At 35.6% G+C, this 22,202-nt stretch overlaps 1 protein-coding gene, 1 non-coding gene, 1 pseudogene and 2 gene segments (V, D, J or C); 3 read left to right on the top strand and 2 right to left on the bottom strand.

Annotated features, from left to right (window-relative positions):
- LOC127935668 (growth factor receptor-bound protein 10) overlaps positions 1-3,381 on the top strand; it is a 50,654-nt gene extending 47,273 nt beyond the window's left edge. For all 4 annotated transcript variants that reach the window (XM_052533758.1, XM_052533757.1, XM_052533760.1 and 1 more), the window contains one exon: positions 528-3,381. In XM_052533758.1, the coding sequence (XP_052389718.1) occupies positions 528-674 (147 nt within the window). In that variant the 3' untranslated portion in view covers positions 675-3,381. The remainder of the gene's footprint in view (positions 1-527) is intronic.
- Positions 3,382-3,701: 320 nt separating this feature from the next.
- trnap-agg (transfer RNA proline (anticodon AGG)) lies at positions 3,702-3,773 on the bottom strand. The gene has a single exon. It is a non-coding gene; the product is annotated as a tRNA-Pro (tRNA).
- A 5,186-nt stretch (positions 3,774-8,959) lies between these two features.
- LOC127934985 (immunoglobulin kappa light chain-like) lies at positions 8,960-20,220 on the bottom strand (annotated as a pseudogene).
- On the top strand, positions 12,208-13,312 carry LOC127935669 (immunoglobulin kappa variable 4-1-like). The segment is given in 2 exon segments: positions 12,208-12,383; positions 12,777-13,312. Coding segments are annotated over 2 exon segments (567 nt in total).
- A 220-nt stretch (positions 20,221-20,440) lies between the features above and the next one.
- On the top strand, positions 20,441-21,404 carry LOC127935671 (immunoglobulin kappa variable 1-39-like). The segment is given in 3 exon segments: positions 20,441-20,529; positions 20,782-20,840; positions 20,928-21,404. Coding segments are annotated over 3 exon segments (411 nt in total).
- The last annotated feature ends 798 nt before the right edge of the window (positions 21,405-22,202 follow it).

Below are 22,202 nucleotides of genomic sequence, written 5' to 3'. Positions count from 1 at the left end.
AATGTTCATACTAGTAAAAAAACTGCTATTTTGTTTTGTTTTGTTTGTCATGTTACCATATACTTAAAAAAGGCATAATTTATAGCTGTCAGTGATTGAGAGAGGTACAAGAGAAAATTAAATGTTAAAATCTTTTTAGGCAAATGTTAAGTTTTTTTTGTTTTAAGTTATTATTTGTACTTAATTTGTAATTACATTTTTATTTAATTTAGTATAATGTGTATTTTTTATGTAATTTATATACAATGCGGAATATATTTAATATGTATATTATAATTATATAATATATATACTGTTTAATATAATATGAGTAAATAATATTAAAAATGTATTAAATGATTATGAATGGAATTGTGCCTCAGTAATTCACAGTTTACCCCAGTCACCTTAACATTATGCCACATTTTAATTTGTAAGATTGTCTCTCTATAGGCTCTTGTTTTCTAGATAGGAGAGTTCAGTGATTTAAAAATTGGTTGACTGATTTAAAAATCTGTTTTATTTTCACCTCTTTCTCTCTCTGGCAGTTTGAGGAGGACGGCCAGGTCTTTTTTAGTCTTGATGACGGCTCTACCAAGTTCACAGACCTGATCCATCTGGTAGAGTTCTACCAGCTCAACAGGGGCATCCTGCCCTGCAAACTCAAACATCCCTGCACCATGGTGGCCTTATGACCCCCTCCTGATCCTTACACACAGACACACACACACACACACACACGTACATATACACACAAGTAACTGAGAACCTGGATGCTTTTTTTCAATGATAATTTCCAGTCATTTTCACAATAAGCTGACACAACCCACGGGCACGAAAAGATCTCTGTTTTTCCCACTGCTCTGGGATTAGCACGTTTGGGAAAAATTATGGGACAAGATCAACTTCCCGAACACCCTGTCCTTTGGTTTTGAGAAGGATGGCGTTTTTTTTTTTTTTAATGGTCTCTGTGGTGATATTCATGAACTTTCACTGAAATCAACACTTTTTCATCATTCAGGACGTGACACTAGACACACCCCCCATGAACTGATTGGATCGGGGCGGTCGTTTCGTGTGGTGTGTCTGTGGAGAAGTTACTTGATGACGATTGATATGTATTATGTTTTTTCCTACCTGAATATTTTGCACTCTCAAGCTGAAAACCCTGAGCTTACCGCAACAACTGTTACCCATTTGCCTTCCTCCTACAGCTCACCCTTTCATTTTTTGTCCTCTTCTAAACTCTTCCTGGGGATTCCCTGTGTAATGATGGGATTAGTGCAGCAGCGATCACAGTAATGACAATCTGAGGTGACAAATCCTCAGCCAAATAATGTAACCTGGTCTTTCAAACATTGCTATGTCTATGTCAGCGAAGAGGGACTAGCAGCAAGGGGTAGCAGACTTGCACTTCGAGAAATTATACTTGATTGCTATGCTTTACCAGCATAAGAAATAGTTAAGTTTGGAATTCTAATCAAGCTTTGCCTAAAAGGAATGTTCTGGGTTAAATATAACTTTAGCTCCATCAACATTCTCAATCGCATGCCGTTGATTACAACAGAAAATATACTTTAAAAAAACAAAAGCATGTCGACAGTCACCTGCTTATAATGCAGCTACATTTTTCTCAATGAACTTGCTTTGTAAGTGGATTTCAATCAAATTTTGTATTCAGTTTGATTCCAAGGTGTCAGACAAGTGTTAATGTTAAAAACTAAATTATGCCACATAGTTTAAAGGGGCTGTTCACCAAAAACAAAAAATTGTCATCATTTGTCAAAATGGTCATCTTGTTTTTTTGAGTTAATGGTCCCTTTAAATCTGATTTAACTCAGAATGTAGTAGTTTGGGGCACAAAGGTTTTGAGAATTATCCAGCTCATCTTAATTCAGATCATTTGTTCTGTTTAAGAAGACGATGGCCTGTTTAGTCTCAATGAATTTGCAATGTTTCCTTTCAAAATGCACGCATTTCGCTCTTGGCATTGAAAGGCCATTATTGATTGTGCGTAGTTTATATTTAGAGCCATCAAAAACTTGACTCGGGCCTTAAAGCGCCACTGAAACTTGACCTAGGCCTCTTGCACAATTCAAGAGGGTTGTTATTTGTTTCCTACGCTGACTCCAGGTCGTGTTACTTAGCTATTAGTATAGCCCGAAGCTTAACAACTGCCTTTCCAAATCACTGTGCTGTTCTTGAGCCATGTTAAACCCCTGAAGTGACAGGCCAGGCCCGGACTTAGCACCTGCGGGGACGCTCGAGGCCTTTGCGATTTCCCGTCTCACAAGCGTGTCCGTAATCCTCCGGGGCTACGTGACATAATGCGGTGAGGAGATTATCTCCCGTGCCAGCTTTGCAAAAGGAGGTTAGCGGCAAAAAAGCCGGTGTACGGTTACCTGCGGCGCTACTCCAGTAGTCTCCTGTCTGTCCCTGACCCCTGCCTTGTTACCCTTCCAACACTGGCCCAGCAAGTCTAAGCTATGGTTTTATATGCTAACTCTGACAGCTGACTGTTATACTGCTGAGCTAGAACCACACACGCCTAGGACGAGAGTGTGTACCATGCACACTGCGATTGACAAACACTTTATACCACACAAGCACCTTTTGATTTTCACATTCGATTCACGCTGCTTAACTTATGTGAAACATTTTAAAAACTTCATCTCAGATGTTAGCTACGAGCCTGATCTGCCTTATCTTACGTTAACGCTTCTTTGCCGCTTCATACGTAAATCGTCTTTGTAAATTGTTACGAAAATTACAAGCTTGAAGCATTCATCGTCAGGGATTGCGGTTGGTTGTTCGTTTAGTAATTTAGTGACAGTTCCAGCTTGCATGAGTTAGGCAAGGACGCCCATACGCAGTATGTTCTTATTGGAATAGGCTACGTAAGTGTGAACGCTGATTCGTTCCGTCCAGGTGTTTGGATAATGCTTCTTTTTATCAGACTTGTGCTGTGTGGCTCACAATTATGAAAAGCCAAACATGCATGTAAAAAAATCAACTTCCCTGATCTTTAATAAACCGTTTTGGTGGATGTTTTTGAACACATGTGATTTGAGATTATTTGACATGTAGGCTATGTTTGGCTCAAATGTAGCTTTGTCTATTAGAAACATGGAAAAATGGAAACACGTCACGCTCTTCTAAGTATGTGAAGCCTAAGGAGAGGTAGTAGATCTAACACTGTATTAAAACACCATCTGTGAGTATATAAATGTGGTCCACTCCAAAACAGAATGAAGATTTTGTGCATAAAGTGCAAATTATGCATATTCCCTCTCGATTTGTACCAGTGTGAAATATTTTTTAGCTTATGTTGTGTTTTCATTTTTATGTCACAAATGTCTTTTTATAAAGAGTATATATTACAGTATTAAATTAAAAAATGTCTTCTGTTGTCTTTATTTTTCTATTGGTTTGATGTTCAGGATGTTTAGATTATTAGATTATGTAATGAGATTGTCCAGTCCACCATTACATCCAATGGTTTTCTCATTCATAAGTGCTTTAAAAATACTTTTAAAAGGTTGAAGCTGAACAGTTTAAAGATATATAGACAGATAGATGAATTAGCCTATTGCATACTTCTCTTTATGAAGTTAGACAGACATAGATTAGATGGATAGACAGATACACAATTTAGCCAATTGCATTTTTCTCTTTATGTGATTAATATAAATTCAAGTAATTTCCAAGAAAGATGTAAAAGCGGGCTCGTCCGGGATTTGAACCCGGGACCTCTCGCACCCTAAGCGAGAATCATACCCCTAGACCAACGAGCCTTAAAAATTTCATGTAGAACTGTGTGCCACGTTGCATGGGACCATGAAGTGAGTTTGAGACACTTATTTTGGAGGCGTCTACCGACTAATGGCGCCATCTGGTGGCGTAAACCTGAAGTTACAGAGTTTTGTACAAATTATCTAGATTAATTTCTTAATTTCAGCAAAGTAGCAGTTCTTTTGCGACGCTAAACAGTGTTTAAAAGCCTGCAAAAAATAAAAACCTGATGTCTCTGTTATCTGAAAACTGAATGATATTAAAATATGAGTATGAATATATACTTGTAAACAATATCTTCTGTTACCTTGTCTACCTTCGACTTTTACAAAGGACTTTAGACAAGCAATGTCACTGAATTAAATATTATGTTCATAGCACAATGTGGTGTATACCAGATGTGATTAAAAATAAAAAAGTCAACTCTAAGATAAAACTTTGCTCAAGGTAAATACCGATTCTATTACTGCTTTAAAAAGTGAGTTAAAATGGACTGTGTCAAACTCCAAACCTGCTCCAATGTGCATAGCATGTAGTTTTCAAATAAGCCTGAAGGACTTGATTAGCTGGATCAGGTGCGGTTAATTAGGGTTGCAAATATGCAGGGGTGTGACCCTCCAGGAGCAGAGTTTGACACCCCTGGTGTAGTAGCATGATTCTTGCTTTGGGTGTGAGAGGTCCTGGGTTTAAATCATGGACGAGATTGTCTTTTCATTGCCAAAATATAGGGGAAAAGATGAGATCAAAGTTAAGATCGCATGTGAAACACTTAGATTTCCTATTGACTGTAAAGCCACATGTAAATCTGTCTGTTCTGACCAGTGGCCAAGAAATAACATTACTTTAAGAACATTAAGAAATTTAAATAAGGAAAACAAATACTAACTATAATGCACCTTTTTTTCTATGGACTCTTAACAGGAGCACCTTCACATGGGCCTGGTAGAAAAATCTCGTTGTAACAGAGGGAATTCTATCGGTGGTCTATAAATGTTGTTATAGACCTGTGAATAATTAGTTGTAACTCAGTAAACCGTTTGCTATAAATAGTTACTGTAAAATTGAGACAAATCCAGAACCTTCATTTTTGGGCCTGTCCGGGATTTGAACCCGGGACCTCTCGCAGTCAAACACACCTGAGTATGCTAATCAATGTTTTTGGGATCATTAAAAAAATCACAGACAGGTGACTTTGATCATAGTTGGAGCCAAACGCTGCACCGCATTGGCCCTCCAGGGCAAGATTTGAAAAGCCCTGCCCTAGACCAACGAGCCTTATGTCCTGATTAATATATGTTTGGATCCATGTCAAATTGCGACATCTAGTGGTTAACAATCAGATGTGGCGTTCTTCAGTGGACGTGTCCTTTATTCAGAATAGATGTTATATTTCATTTTTAATTTTGATACACATTTTTTAAACGAGGCTGATTTGTAATAATGCGAACTAGGTTAATCTCTGAAAATACGTCTTTTAAAAAATGTTCCTGGTGACAGAAGTCTCTGGAAAATGTTGTGAATGTTAGATGTGACATTTATATTTTTCACTGTAGAACAATAATATCAATTCTATCGATTAATACATTTAATTGATCAGAAACAGTGTACTCGGAATAATTTTTTATATTTTTAAGAAACAAAAATCTGGCCCATACAGATTAGCAGGTGAAATATGTAACTTGACAGTACGAGATGTTGTTGTTCTCAGAAAGAACATTTACATTGTGAAGACACTTTGCATTGAACTGCATGCTTCAATGCTCTGGAGGTCTTTATAGTAAATCTGTGACTTTATGATTGTATGACCTTCTCCTTCTTGATAACAGACCATAAAGCAAACATGTCTTTAATAGCCATCATTATTTGGACACTCACAACCTGCACCTGGGGTAAGTATATAGAAATTCATATCATCAGCTGATTTAGAGAATATTAAATAAGCAATCCACAGATCCACTGCAGGTGGTGTGATCAAGATGTAGTTTAGACTTAATTCTCTGCAAATATTGTATATGTATTACCTACATATTTTTCTTATATTTATGTTTTTGGCCTGAGTATGTGCAATAAAAAATAGTTAAATTTGACCTTTAACTAATATGTTTTGACTTTATATCTTCAAGTCAAGTCCTTTATTAAAAAAATGCTTAGTCCTTGTATAGTGCAACAGTAAGAAATATTAAATGAGCTCATCAGTTTGATATTATTCTGTTTTCTGTCTCTCTCTTCAGGTTCTGTGGGGCAGATTCTGACTCAATCTGAAAATCAAACAGTGAATGCTGATCAGACTGTCACTATTCACTGTAATCATAAACCAGTGATCCTCAAATTTGGCTCGGGAGATCCAGTTTCCTGCAGAGTTTAGCTCCGACTCCAATTAAACACACCTGCCTGTGATTTCTAATGATCTTGAAGACACTGATTAGCAAACTCATGCGTGTTTGATTAGGGTTAGAGCTAAACTTCGCAGGAAAGTGGATCTCGCGAGCCAGATTTGAGGATCACCAAAAGTTAACAATTTTTAAAAAGATACCTCTCAATACAGCATGGACTGGTATTATCATATTCCTGGATAAGCTCCTAAACTCATGACCTATTACATATCAGACAGAGCTTCAGGTGTTTCTTCTAGATTCAGTGGCAGTGGAAGGGACACAGATTTTACTCTGACCATCAGTGGAGTCCAGCCTGAAGATTCAGGAGTTTATTACTGTCAGAGTCAACATAACAAGGGTTTATAGACTGGGTGTTCACACAGTGTGAAAGCATCGTACAAAAACCTCTTTGTGAGAGACTGCAGAGCTGCAGCTTTGAGCTTCTGCAGATTTTGATGTTGAAGATCATTATTCACTTCACTGTCTCACTGTTGATAAAGAAAAGATCATGGCCAAAGCAATGAAATTAAAATGAATTTCACATTCTAGTTAATTTTCTAGCTACTAATAAATATTTATGTACGATACAGGAGCAGAAATAAGCTTATTTTTATTTAGATCATTTCCCAAATGTACTTCTTATGTAGAAATGACTTGTGTTGCATGTAATTAAATAAAATTACAAACAATACAATGTTAATAATTATATATTTAGTTACATTTACATAAACTTTCTTCTTTTAGATGCATATTTGATTGCTTCTCCATATATATATATATATATGGAGAAGCAATCAAATATGCATATGTATATGTGTATATATATATATATATATATATATATATATATATATATATATATATATATATATATATATATATATGAAGAGTTCAGATGCAAAAGCCTCTAAATGCCATCTGAAATTTTCATCTAAAATTAGGATTTTTATCAGGCTCCTATATTTATGTTCAGTTATTTCACTTTAATAGTCTGGCAAAGGACCTGCATATTGCTATTAAAGTAAAATGACTCAACCTAAGCATAGGAACTTGATAAAAATCCTAATTTTAGATGAAAATTTCAGATGGCATTTAGAGGCTTTTGCATCTGAACTCTTCATATATATATATATATATACACAGGTCTTTCTAAAAAAAATTAGCATATTGTGATAAAAGTTCATTATTTTCCATAATGTAATGATAAAAATTTAACTTTCATTTATTTTAGATTCATTGCACACCAACTGAAATATTTCAGGTCTTTTATTGTTTTAATTCTGATGATTTTGGCATATAGCTCATGAAAACCCAAAAATCTCAAAAAATTAGCATATCATGAAAAGGTTCTCTAAACGAGCTTTTAACCTAATCATCTGAATCAACTAATTAACTCTAAACACCTGCAAAAGATTCCTGAGGCTTTTAAAAACTCCCAGCCTGGTTCATTACTCAAAACCGCAAACATGGGTAAGATTGCTGACCTGACTGCTGTCCAGAAGGCCATCATTGACACCCTCAAGCGAGAGGGTAAGACACAGAAAGACATTTCTGAACGAATAGGCTGTTCGCAGAGTGCTGTATCAAGCCACCTCAGTGGGAAGTCTGTGGGAAGGAAAAAGTGTGGCAAAAAATGCTGCACAACGAGAAGAGGTGACCGGACCCTGAGGAAGATTGTGGAGAAGGACCGATTCCAGACCTTGGGGGACCTGCGAAGCAGTGGACTGAGTCTGGAGTAGAAACATCCAGAGCCACCGTACACAGGCGTGTGCAGGAAATGGCCTACAGAAAAGCAGCACTGGACTGTTGCTCAGTGGTCCAAAGTACTTTTTTCAGATGAAAGCAAATTTTGCATGTCATTCAGAAATCAAGGTGCCAGAGTCTGGAGGAAGACTGGGGAGAAGGAAATGCCAAAATGCCTGAAGTCCAGTGTCAAGTACCCACAGTCAGTGATGGTCTGGGGTGCCATGTCAGCTGCTGGTGTTGGTCCAATGTGTTTTATCAAGGGCAGGGTCAGTGCAGCTAGCTATCAGGAGATTTTGGAGCACTTCATGCTTCCATCTGCTGAAAAGCTTTATGGAGATAAAGATTTCGTTTTTCAGCACGACCTGGCAGCTGCTCACAGTGCCAAAACCACTGGTAAATGGTTTACTGACCATGGTATTACTGTGCTCAATTGTCCTGCCAACTCTCCTGACCTGAACCCCATAGAGAATCTGTGGGATATTGTGAAGAGAAAGTTGAGAGACGCAAGACCCAACACTCTGGATGAGCTTAAGGCCGCTATAGAAGCATCCTGGGCCTCCATAACACCTCAGCAGTGCCACAGGCTGATTGCCTCCATGCCACGCCGCATTGAAGCAGTCGTTTCTGCAAAAGAATTCCCGACCAAGTATTGAGTGCATAACTGAACAAAATTATTTGAAGGTTGACTTTTTTTTTTTTGTATTAAAAACACTTTTCTTTTATTGGTCGGATGAAATATGCTAATTGTTTGAGATAGGAATTTGGGGTTTTCATGAGCTGTATGCCAAAATCATCAGTATTAAAACAATAAAAGACCTGAAATATTTCAGGTGGGGTGCAATGAATCTAAAATATATGAAAGTTTAATTTTTATCATTACATTATGGAAAATAATGAACTTTTATCACAATATGCTATTTTTTTTAGAAGGACCTGTGTGTGTGTATATATATATATATATATATATATTTTTTTTTTAGATTTATAGTGTGATTCCTGACAGGATTCTGTAGAGTGGAGAGTGTTTTTCATGTTTACTGTTTCACACACAAAATGATCGGTGTGTGTTCAGTCCTGCCGGAGTCACTGATACACATCCTAAACTCCTGATTTACCATACAAGTAACCTTGGCTCTGGAGTTTAAAACAGGTTCAGTGAAACTTATTCTGGATATGATTTTTTTTGCTGAATATTCTTTTTATATTCTTACTTTTTTTTGGAGAAAATATGATTTAAGTTGCCATGTTATATTAAAAAATATATATATTATCCACATATGCTCGATGCTGCTCATCGTGATATAGCATTAAAATAAATAAATACAATTGAATAAAAGTGGTATTTTTTATGTTTAATATAACTGTGTGTATAATTCATCACACTGCTTTGTGTTGAGGCTCTTGGTGACTGCAGTGTGGGACGGGTGCGTGGCTTCACAGCTGACGGTTGCTGCTCTGCTCCACTCACTCTCAGTGAGGCTCAGGCTGCTGCTCCAGCTGTACAGTCCATCCTTCTGCAGCTGACTGGGACTCAGATCCACACCAGAGCTCCTGCTGCTGCAGTCCACCTTCCAGCTCAGCTTCCAGTCAGAAGGGTATCCCTTACTGGCCACACACAGCACTGTAGCCTTCCCCTGCTGCAGCTCGTCTCTGGAGGGCAGCAGCACTGTGAGAGCGGGACGAGCCGCAGCTAAAGAGAGACAGAGATGGAAACTGTGATGTTTCATTCTTCTGAAAAACAGCTCTGTCAGTCATTCTGAGAGTCTTTCACTTCCCTTTAAGACATTCAGAGTTAATCAAGCAGATCTGAAGAGCAACAGTTGGTAAAAACACAATTACTGACTCATAGTATTTGGATTTTAGACGATCAGTATTTATAATAATATATGGTAACACTTTACTTTAACCTTTATAGTTATAGTTAACATGAGCTAATACTACTAAAGCATTTGTTAATGCGTAGTTAATGTTAATTTCAACATTTAATAATAATAAAAAAGTTTTATCTTTTCATATTATTTATTGGACCTAAGTTAACATGAACTAACAATGAACAGTTATTTTTGTTTACTAACATTAATAAAGATTAATAATTGCCATATCAATTGTATTGCTCATAGTTAGTTGGCTTAAATGAATTATAACTATATCAGACTTTAAAAGGAAAATTATTTTGTATTTTATTCAATAAATATTTCACATAAAATTAAGATTTTTTATTTTGTTTCTTTATTCAAATATCCAAGTATATATAAAAATTAATTAGTCAGTCATTAGACATTTAGATTTATAATATGATATATAACAATTTATTTAGATTCATTTATGGAGTCATTTATTTCTTATGTGAAACACACACACACACAAAATTAAGAATATACTAACAATTATAATTTACCAATTAGATAAATAAATGATTGATTGTGGTCATGTTACACAAGTTTTTTTTTTATCCTAGTTTGTTCTTGTATCTCTTGTTCTGTGATTTTCTTTTTTTATATAAATATATTGTGAAACAGACAGAGATTCACTTACTTCCAACTGAGAATCGAGCTCCTTCACAGCAACACAAACCCAGTCACTGTCTGATCAAAAACCTCCTGCACTAAAACTGACCCTGACATCAGCACTCACAATAACACTGACACTGCCCTTAAGACTGACACTAAAACTAATAAACTAATGCATTTTAGCTTAATACAGTCACATCCAAAAATTGAAATACTCTTTTAAAGTGCAGCAACATTATTTTTTACAGATTTTTAGGTAAATTCCAGGATGCATCTGAATGTGTTTATGAGATGTTTTGCATATGAACTGAACACTGCGCTTAAAACTCCACAGATGATTATTAGTATGTAACACTGACACACCCACACACACACACACACACAAGAAACAATGATTTATCTTATTCTAATGATGTTAACACTTGCTTAAAAATACCTGTATGAGAAGAAAAAAACTGTAATTTATTGTTCAAATATTGGAATTTGTGTTTTGTTTTTTATTGTGTAGTGTATTTAATTGACTGGTTTTATAGCAGGTGTAATCTCTTTGCTTGTTTTTTAAAGTATTGTAATATTTGTTTTTGCATTCTCTCTCAGTGTCTCATTAAGAGGTTCAGTCTCCTGAGTCTCTGTCTGCTAAAGCAGGAGATTCTGTCTCTATCAGCTGCACTGGGACCAGTGGAGTCAGAAGCGACATGAGCTGGTATCTGCTGAAACCTGGCGAGGCTCCTAAACTCCTGATCTATGGAGCTAGTGAACTTGAACCTGGAGTTCCAGATTCGGTTCAGTGAAAGTGGATCTGAACCTGATTTTACACTGAACATACATGGAGTGCAAACTGAGGATGCAGGAGATTATTACTTTATGGCGGTATATGATGGTCCAGTGTTCACACAGTGAAACAGCTTCATACAAAACCTCCCTCAGTCAGACACCATGAGAATATGAGCATACCGAGAAGATCACAGTATCAATATCATAATTAGTCTTACTCACTATTATGGATGAAATTTGAACAAAATTCTTAATCCTAAAGGCTAATAGAACAGAACTAAACAAATTTCAGGATAGGTGCCACAATTTGAAACATTTTAAACAACAGTGGGTCAGATTTTAATTATTCAATCTGTTCATGAAATTTTTATTGTCAGTATTGCAGCTGAAAACAATATAAATAAAGAAATGCCTTATCAACAATTATCTTTGACTCAATTTTCAAGATTCTACAACTTTTAAAAGCAGATTCAGAGACTAGAATAACGTTTAAATGCAGCATGTACAGTATAAAACGCATCACTTTATTCTGTATATGAACATGAACTCAGCCAATAAAACCATACAATAATTCTTTTTAATTATATTTTCAGTTTTTTAAATGTAAATATTCATGCTCCTCACAACCACAATACTTATTCTTTATTTCATAATATATATTATAAAAGTAATTATCAAATATGTAACAGTTTTTTATTTAATTTTGCAGAATTGTTGGTATTTAAATGGTATGTGAAGTTGGACATCATCTGTTCCCGGATGAACATTATTTGTTGGTTCTGGAAAATTCAATGTGTGTTTCAAAGAAACATATCCCAACCCTTGCCATAAACCATTGCACAAAAATATAGGGAAATTATAGATTGATAAGAACGCTGGATCTTTCTGCATGTTAAATCCCCAGTAGGAGACAAGAAGTGTCTTTTTTTATGAAGGAATCATTAAATCTAAAATATCTGGCTTATGAAGTGAAATATGTTCCTTGACATTTAGAGAGGTTGTTGTTCTCAGAAAAAAAAAAAACCAGCATTTACATTGTGAACTCACTTTGCATTGAACTGCATGCTTCAGTGCTCTGGAGGTCTTTATAGTAGATCTGTGACTTTATGATTTTATGACTGACAGCTCTCCTTCATGATAACAGATCATAAATCAAACATGTCTTTAATAGCCATCATTATTTGGACACTTGCAACCTGCATCTGGAGTAAGTATAGAAATTCATATCATCAGGTATTAACAGAAAACTAAAAGTTTAGCAATCCACAGATCCACAGGTGCTGGGATCAACTTCTGACTTAATTTCCTGCAATACTGTGCATTAATTAACTATATATAATATATATATATATATATATATATTATTTCACCTGATGTGCAGTAAAAAATACATTAACATTGAACTTTAACTAATATGTTTGGATCTTCAAGTCAAGTTCTTTATTCTCTTTGTGTTTGATCAGCTAAATGTGAAAAATGCTTAGTCCTGTAGTGTAATAAGAAATATTGTGTGCTCAGCCTGACAGATGCCTTATAACTAAGTGTGAGAAAAATGTGCTCATAAATTTTAGATTATTCTGTCTTTTGTTACTCTCCTCAGGTTCTGTGGGGCAGATTCTGACTCAATCTGAAAATCAAACAGTGAATCCTGATCAGACCGTCACTATTCACTGTAAACACACACCAGCAATAAGCTGTGTGAGTTCCAAAAATAATTCTCTGTATTGTATGGCCTGGTATCATCAGATTCCTGGAGAAGTTCCTAAACTCCTGATCTCCTCCACATCAGAGAGAGCTTCAGGTGTTTCTTCTAGATTCAGTGGCAGTGAAAGTGGAAACCACATGGATTTTACTCTGACCATCAGTGGAGTCCAGCCTGAAGATTCAGGAGTTTATTACTGTCAGAGTCAACACAGTACGGCAAAAGACCCAAAGAACCCTGTCTGGGTGTTCACACAGTGTAAAAGCGTCGTACAAAAACCTCTTTGTGAGAGACTGCAGCGCTGCAGCTTTGAGCTTCTGCCGATGTTGAAGATCATTATTCACCTCACTGACTTTACACACAGATACACAGAGAATTTTAAAGGTTGCTGAACTGTTGATGTTCATTATCATTACACACTCCACTTTCAAAATATTTGATCCATAATAAACACCAGAATATCTCAATCAGGTTTCCACATGAACTACAATCCAATAAAATCCACCCAACCTTGATGAAAGCAAACTAACCATATCCAAAGCAACTTCTCAAATACATGCTTTAACTAAAAATATAAATAGCTCGGTTCAGTGTGAAATAAGCCAGAATCCATATTTTGTTTTAGTTAACAACCACAAAAGGTTTTCCCTGCTATATTTAAAATTACAAATATATTAAAATACAAAATATATGAAATTAAAATACACTCTCAGTGAGGCTCAGGCTGCTGCTCCAGCTGTACAGTCCATCCTTCTGCAGCTGACTGGGACTCAGATCCACACCAGAGCTCCTGCTGCTGCAGTCCACCTTCCAGCTCAGCTTCCAGTCAGAGGGGTATCCCTTACTGGCCACACACAGCACTGTAGCCTTCCCCTGCTGCAGCTCGTCTCTGGAGGGCAGCAGCACTGTGAGAGCGGGACGAGCCGCAGCTAAAGAGAGACAGAGATGGAAACTGTGATGTTTCATTCTTCTGAAAAACAGCTCTGTCAGTCATTCTGAGAGTCTTTCACTTCCCTTTAAGACATTCAGAGTTAATCAAGCAGATCTGAAGAGCAACATGATGTAAAAACACATTTTATCAGCAATCACACATATATCTATATTTAGATTCAAAACAAGTTATTCACTATACATATATAATAACATTTTATGTTATGGTTTCTGTATCTGTATCTCTTTTGTTAAAATTGTTAAATTATTTGTTAAACATTGATTATACTGTATTACTTACAGTTAGTTTTTAGTAGTTTGAAAATATACCTGAAGAATACACATTGTTGTCTTACGTGACATTCAATAAAAAAAGTAACACAATTATTGAAAGATGACACTCAAACATCAGAGCCACACACCAAATCTGCAAAACCATACACTAATTCTCAGCCTTTTACTCAGTTTTCAATTTCATAAAACACTTTTTGCAAAACACAACTCACAATTCTCTATGTAACATACAAAAATCTAGCAGGAAGTATCTTGATTTCCTTTTTTCGAACACAACCAATCAAAATGCCACACTAATTCACCAGTCCCTCACACTATCACACTAAAATGAATTTCACATTCTAGCTAATTTCCCATTGTATTTAATTTTCTTGCTAATAATAAATATTTATATTAGAAACAGCAGCATAATTATGTAAACAATTTTTTATTTAGCTCATTTCAAAAATTGACTTTTTATACAGAAATCATTTGTGTTTCATGTAATTAAATAAAAATACAAGCAATTAGATAATGATAAATATATATATATATATATATATATATATATATATATATATATATATATATATTGTAGATGCATAAATGCTTCTCCGTCATTTAGTTATTATTACAGTTTTTCTCAGTCGATTTGGTACAGGACATTTCTCCAAACTCAGGTAACAGCTCTCAAAACAGTTAACACAGTAAATTCTCCTTCATTTCATACAAATCACAAATCAAAAGCATAGTTTTCTCAAAACAGTGCACAAAAATCCCTAATTTTATCAAAGAAGTTCATTCAGTCAACCAAATCTTTAATCTATCAGGAAAAACATTTGTAACTTTTTCATTGTTCTTCACAAAGATCACAATAATTTTTGTACCATTTTCAAAACACAACAAACAAAACTCTGTGAATTGAAAAACAGTCAGTTGCACACCTTCAATTAACCCCAAATTGTTATCTGATGAGTTAGTAATCCACTCAACACAGAAAAAGCCAATTTCCTAATTGTTCACACAGCTGTCTTACGTAATTACAACAACAACAAAGAAGACAAATGAGGAGATACAGTAAGAAAAAAAGAATTATGAGCAGTGGAAATAAAAGAGGTGTAAGAGTGATAGGTGGTGACAAGGGTAGAGGGAGAAGAGGAAGAGAAAGAGGAAGAGGAGAAAGAGAAAGAAGAGCTGATGATGTAGGAGGAAGAGCTGACGATGTAGGAAGAGGAGAAGAGATTGAAGAGATGGATAGATTGGAGGGCAATGGTATAGTGGAAAGAGAAAATATAATAAGAGGTGGACAGGGAGGAAGTGGAGGGGAAAGAGGAAGAGGAGGCCAAGGTGTAAGAGGAGGGAGGAGAGGTAGAATGAGGGTAGGGTACATGCATGCTTCAAATGAAATCAGAGCCACGCTTATTGACCATGTCATAAATCATGGTCTCTCACTGAGAGAAGCTGGCCAGAGATTTAAGCCCAATATAAACCGATCCACAGTGGCTTCAATTATCCGTACATTTCAGAGGGAAAACCGGTAAGTAATTATATCATTCTACTTTTACAATGAGAGTCCATGTAGTCTTGTTTGACATATGTCTAGATCTCTACAGTAAATGTTCCTGCTTGTCCAAACCTTTTTCAGTATTTAAATTGGAGAGCATTCAGGTGGACGAACAAGTCTTTTTTTCAGTTGAACAAGAGCATGCCATTGTTGACATGGTGGTCCAGAACAACACCCCTCCGCCTCAAAGAAATTCAGCAAAGATTAACACAGGACAATCAACTGTTCCACAATATCCACCAATGCAGTCTTTCCACAATTGACCGTGTTCTAAGAAGAAATGCTATCCGAATGAAGCAAGTATACAAAGTGCCCTTTGAGAGGAACTCCGTTAGAGTGAAGGAGTAGCGATTCCAGTTTGTTCAAGTATGTGCAACCAAATTACTGCAATTTTACTGTCAACTCAAAGATATATTTTTCCTGAATTAAGTATGTGTCCATAAACCATTCCATGCTAATATATGTGAAAAGATTTAGGCATATCTATGTACAGTATACTGCTGCTTCAAAGTGTGAACTTAAACTTCAGCAACAATTTCACAGTAGTATTGACTGCAATCAATGCCATTACTGTAAAACACAAATCTACTATATTTTACCTTGTGTTCTTTAGAAAATCTTGGAGTTGGATAGCAGTGCAACTCCTTATGAGTACCTGTATATTGATGAAGCAGGCTTCAGTCTTCAAAAAAAATGAGAAGAGGGAGAAATGTGATTGGCCATCGTGCTACAGTTAATGTCCCTGGACAATGAGGAGGCAACATCACTCTCTGTGCAGCAATTTCTACAACTGGTGTTTTGGCACACAATGCTGTCTTGGGACCATACAACACAGCAAGGCTCCTACATTTTTTAAACCTCCTCAATGAAATCCTCTTCCCGCAGGGTGATCAGGAGCAAATGGTGCGGAATTTTGTAGTTGTTTGGGACAATGTCCAATTCCACCATTCAGCACTAGTGCGAGGGTGGTTTGAGAATCACCCACAATTCAAGATGGTGTTTCTTCCACCCATATTCTCCTTTACTGAATCCAATTGAGGAATTCTTCTCCTTTTGGAGATGGAAAGTACATGATCGCAACCCTTACAACCAAGTAAGTCTTCTTCAAGCAATGGAAGAAGACTGTGGAGATATTGGGGCACAAGCATGTCAAGGATGGATACAGCATTCAAAGCATTTTTTCACACGATGCATGACTCGTGAAAATATTTTCTGTTCTGTTGATGAAATTCTCTGGCCAGATGTGATTGAGAGGCATGACCCATAAAATAATTGATTCAATGAAGGCAGTACATTTATCACTTTATTTTTTATTTACCTATGTTTTTATTTGCATAATATATGCATATATTTTTGTTTGTGGGGGTGGCAGCTTATTGTTATACACCTGAACTCCTCATTAAAGAATTAATGAAAAACATGTATGTTCATTTATTTCTTTGTGTATATTCAGCTGAATTTGTTATAAAATCAACGGAGAACACACTTTTAGTTTTGATGTTAATATTGAATTTTAATAAATGCATTACTAGAATAAAATGCTGTGTTTCATTGTGTAGTGAATACTTAATGGTTTCACTAGCATAAGAATGTGTTTTGTTTGCTGTGTTAACTGTTTTGAGAGCTGTTACCTGAGTTTGGAGAAATGTACCAAATCGATTGAGAAAAACTGTAAATAATAATATATAATTAATGATTCAAAAAGCAAAATATACTTTTTTTTAATGCACCTCTCAGTGATGCCCAGGCTGCTGCTCCAGCTAACTTGTGGGTAAATCTGTTTCATTCATCATTATGTATTTTATTTAAGATAATTATCAGAATGTATCTGCTTCTGTCTGAACTGACTGATATTGTGACATTGTTGTTTGCAGTGGTGGACAGTAACGGAGTAGCTTTACTTCGTTACTGTACTTAAGTACATTTTTCAAGTATCTGTACTTTACTGGAGTAGTTTTATTTTGAGCAACTTTTACTTTTACTTCACTACATTCCAAAGCATAAAATCGTACTTTTTACTTCACTACATTTCATAAAACATATCGTTACTCCCTATAATATCACGTGCTCCGACACGCAGAAGCGGTGTCTGACTCATCATGAACGAACTGAATCTTTTCAAAATAAACTTTTAAATCGGATCGCGAATCGCACCAAATGATTCGTTTACGAATTAGAATGATCCGATTGCAGCTGTTCTGGTGTTGACCACTCACTGATTCAAATGAACCGTTTAGTGCGAGTCACCAGAAGTAAGAACCGGGAGATCTTGTGAGCGCGCGTGCGTCTGACGCTGCTAAAAGTAAGTTATTAATGTCGAAATTTTGGATTAATTATTGTAACTGAAAATCATATTTAGGTCAAAACTGTCAGTTGTTTGGAAACTAAATCCGTTGTAAAGAGTGATCTATTTAAGCCCACTGAAATGCTCGAGTGCAGACGATGCAGACACATCAATTCTAGGTAAAAAAACAACAACAACAAAAAACCCATAAAATAACACAGATTAAATACAATAACTCGTGCACGTTCAAATTCACCGCTGCCGTAATGTTAACAGTTTTATTAAAATGTCCTATGTTACGTCTGTTTTTATTTTGTTTATCGACAGTAACGTTATACATATGTATATTGTTTGGATTAACTAGACTAGTAGACAGACATGAATGTTCATCGTACTGAAAATAAGTAAATATTGTTAGCTGATGCTAACTGTCTAGCTAACAAGCTTGTTGGTGCTAAGTTGATGTAATTTTTATAATGTCCAAATATTTTTATTCAGCCACCTATATATATATATATATATATATATATATATATATATATATATATATATATATATATATATATATATATATATATATATAGTTTACATCTGGTTAGAAAAGAAAGGATGTGATGTTCAGAACATGGTAACTACAGTAATTATCAGTGGGAAGAGATGCACCCCGTTTGGCCAGAGGTGTTTTTAAACCACAGACAAGATTTGAGAAGGAAAAAATCATTATCTTTATTTACTTTTTTTTTTTTTTTTTTTTTCGTAAAATGTTCTTCCTAACTTCAGGCCTTATTATCATGTCATATATACAGTACAGACCAAAAGTTTGGACACACCTTCTCATTTAAAGAGTTTTCTTTATTTTCATGACTATGAAAATAGTAGATTCATGCTGAAGGCATCAAAAATATGAATTAACACATGTGGAATTATATATGGAATTATATACATAACAAAAAAGTGTGAAACAACTGAAAATATGTCATATTCTGGGTTCTTCAAAGTAGTCACCTTTTGCTTTGATTACTGCTTTGCACACTCTTGGCTTTCTCTTGATGAGCTTCAAGAGGTAGTCACCTGAAATGGTCTTCCAACAGTCTTGAAGGAGTTCCCCGAGAGATGCTTAGCACTTGTTGGCCCTTTTGTCTTCTGTCTGCGGTCCAGCTCATCCCTAAACCATCTCGACTGGGTTCAGGTCCGGTGACTGTGGAGGCCAGGTCATCTGGCGCAGCACCCCATCACTCTCCTTCTTGGTCAAATAGCCCTCGATGCCTTGAGTGAGACTCTACAATTATAGTCATGAAAATAAAGAAAACTCTTTGTATGAGAAGGTGTGTCCAAACTTTTGGTCTTTACTGTAACTTTGATATTCTGTAAAACAACAAACTTTAAAATACTTTTTTCTTACTGGTGAAAATCAGTTGGTCATCTCTGTTTTCTCTCGGGTACATCACAGTGTAAGCTTCACAGTGAACATTACTCTCATCAGCGTAGTCCATATCAACAACAAAAATATATCTTGACTCCATATAGTGGTTTTGAAAAAACCCCGGGTATTTTGAGCAGTAGGATTATAAAAAGAATATGTGCTAATATAAAATTAAATTAAGTAGCCTATATAAAATTGCAAACATCTATCTTGCAGTACTTTTTTACTTAAGTACATAAAAACTCGAGTACTTTTGTACTTTCACTTGAGTAAAATTGAAAAAGGGGTACTTTTAATTTTACTGGAGTAATATTTTACCATATGTATCTGTACTTTTACTCAAGTACTTGATTTGTGTACTTCGTCCACCACTGGTTGTTTGGATTTTGTAAGATGTGAACATGTCACTGTAAGCCCCAGTACAGTAAGAATCTCCTGTATCCTCAGGCTGGACTCCACGTATGTTCAGTGTAAAATCAGGTTCAGATACACTTTCACTGAACTGATTTGGGACTCCAGATTGAAGTCAACTGTCTCCATATATCAGGAGTTTAGAAGCCTCACCAGGTTTCTGCAGATATGTCATAAATGACCTCCACTGGTCCCAGTGCAGCTGATAGAGACAGAATCTCCTGCTTTAGCAGACAGAGACTCAGGAGACTAAACCACTTCACGAGACACTGAGAGAGAAGTCAGAAACAAACTTTTCAATTACTTCAAATTACAGATAAAGACAAATGTGTCTGCTAAGGTACTGAACTAAACATAAATAAAAATAAAAATGTATGCACAAAAAACTGTCTTAAATGATTATCCAAATAACATTGAAAGTATGTTTTTGAACCTTCAAGGAGCAGAGTGTCCCCATGAGTAATAACTGTTTCTTAAGTGTGTGGTGTTACACACTAATAATCATCAGTGAAGTTTTAAGATCAAGAAACATTTCAGATTATTATCAGTGTTAGTTAATAAACTGCTTCATATTTTTGTGTAAACTATTATTATTGTGGACAGAAGCCTGCTTTGCATTGAACTGCATGCTTCAGTGCTCTCAAGGTCTTTATAAATCTGTGACTTCATGATTTTATGACAGACAGCTCTCCTTCATGAACAGATCCAAAAGCAAACATGACTTTAATAGCCATCATTGTTTGGATGCTCACAAACTTCATCTGGAGTAAGTATAGAAATTCATATCATCAACTGATTTACAGAAAACTAAAAATTTTGCAGTCCACAGATCCACAATTGCTGAGATCAATATTTAGTTTGGACTTCATTTCTTGTGTGTTCTTTATATACTGCACATTTATAAACACACATTCTTACTTATATTCATTTTTTTTTTATCCGAAATAGCAGTACACATTATTATTATTATTGAACTTATATGCTTTGATATGAATTATGTGTTTTTGTGTCTCTTCAGGTTCTGTGGGGCAGATTCTGACTCAATCTGAAAATCAAACAGTGAATCCTGATCAAACTGTAACTATTCACTGTAAACACACACCAGCAATAAAATGTGTGAATTCAAAAAATAACTCTCAGTATTGTATGGCCTGGTACCATCAGATTCCTGGAGAAGTTCCTAAACTCCTGATCTATTACATATCAGAGAGAGCTTCAGGTGTTTCTTCTAGATTCAGTGGCACTGAAAGTGGAAACCACATGGATTTTACTCTGACCATCAGTGGAGTCCAGCCTGAAGATTCAGGAGTTTATTACTGTCAGAGTGCACATAACAAGGGTGTCTCTGGCACCACAGACTGGGTGTTCACACAGTGTGAAAGCATCGTACAAAAACCTCTTTGTGTGAGACTGCAGCGCTGCAGCTTTGAGCTTCTGCAGATGTTGATGTTGGAGATCATTGTATAAGATAATTTCCCATTTCAATTTCCTATCTAATAATAAATATTTATGTTAGAAACGGCTACATAATTAAACTAGTTTTTATTTAAATTGTTTACCAAATGTACTTTTTAGAAATGACTTGTGCCTTCATGAACTAAATAAAAATACAAGCAATTAATTATATTAATAATGATATACATTTAAATACATTTACATAAATTTAAATACATTTACAGAAATTGTCTTCTTTTAGATGCATTTAGTTATTATAAATGAAATTTTAGGGAATGTGTAATTTATTTCACAACCCTGTTTTTCTCAAAACAAAATCTATAATATGAAAAAAAATCTAAAATGCTGTCTATTTGTTTTTCACCTGGTTTACATTTGTATTGTGATTAATTCAGCATTTCTTCAACTTCTTCATTCTTTCTGTACTCTTCTTGACAAGAGTCTGTAGAGTGGAGTGTTTTTAGTTTACTGTCACACACACACACACACACTCAGATGATCGGTGTGTGTTCAGTCCTGCCAGGGTCACTGACACACAACACAATCAGTTTACTAATTGTGGCTCTGCTTGCTCAAGGTTAAAAACTTATTTTCATTTCTTTTTGTGATAATTGCATTATCAATTGTATTAACTTTCTCCCCTCTCAGTTTTTAATACAGATCAGGGCAAAGGTGTAGTTATTGCCGGGTCATTGTGCTCAAGGTCCATGAGAAAAGCTGAGAAACCTCACAGTTCAACTACGATGAAGCTAGGATCGATAAGCCAACAATTATAAGCTTGTTAATTTAATATCCCGGTGTTTACTAAAGTAATTCATGTTTAATATAACTCTTAAGGAAAAGTGTTTTCCTTTACCTTGCTAGTCCCCATTGGGGTCACCGAATGTGTTCTTGTTCATGTTTTAAGTATACCCCAGTGTTCCTGGTGATTCAGCTAGTGTCATTCATGTTTAATGTAACTCTCAAATCAAATGAAAACCGTTA

Source organism: Carassius gibelio, chromosome A19, assembly GCF_023724105.1.
Source record: "Carassius gibelio isolate Cgi1373 ecotype wild population from Czech Republic chromosome A19, carGib1.2-hapl.c, whole genome shotgun sequence".
NCBI lineage: Eukaryota > Metazoa > Chordata > Actinopteri > Cypriniformes > Cyprinidae > Carassius > Carassius gibelio.
Note: the sequence above shows the minus strand (reverse complement) of the source record. Positions and strands in the feature narration are given on the sequence as shown.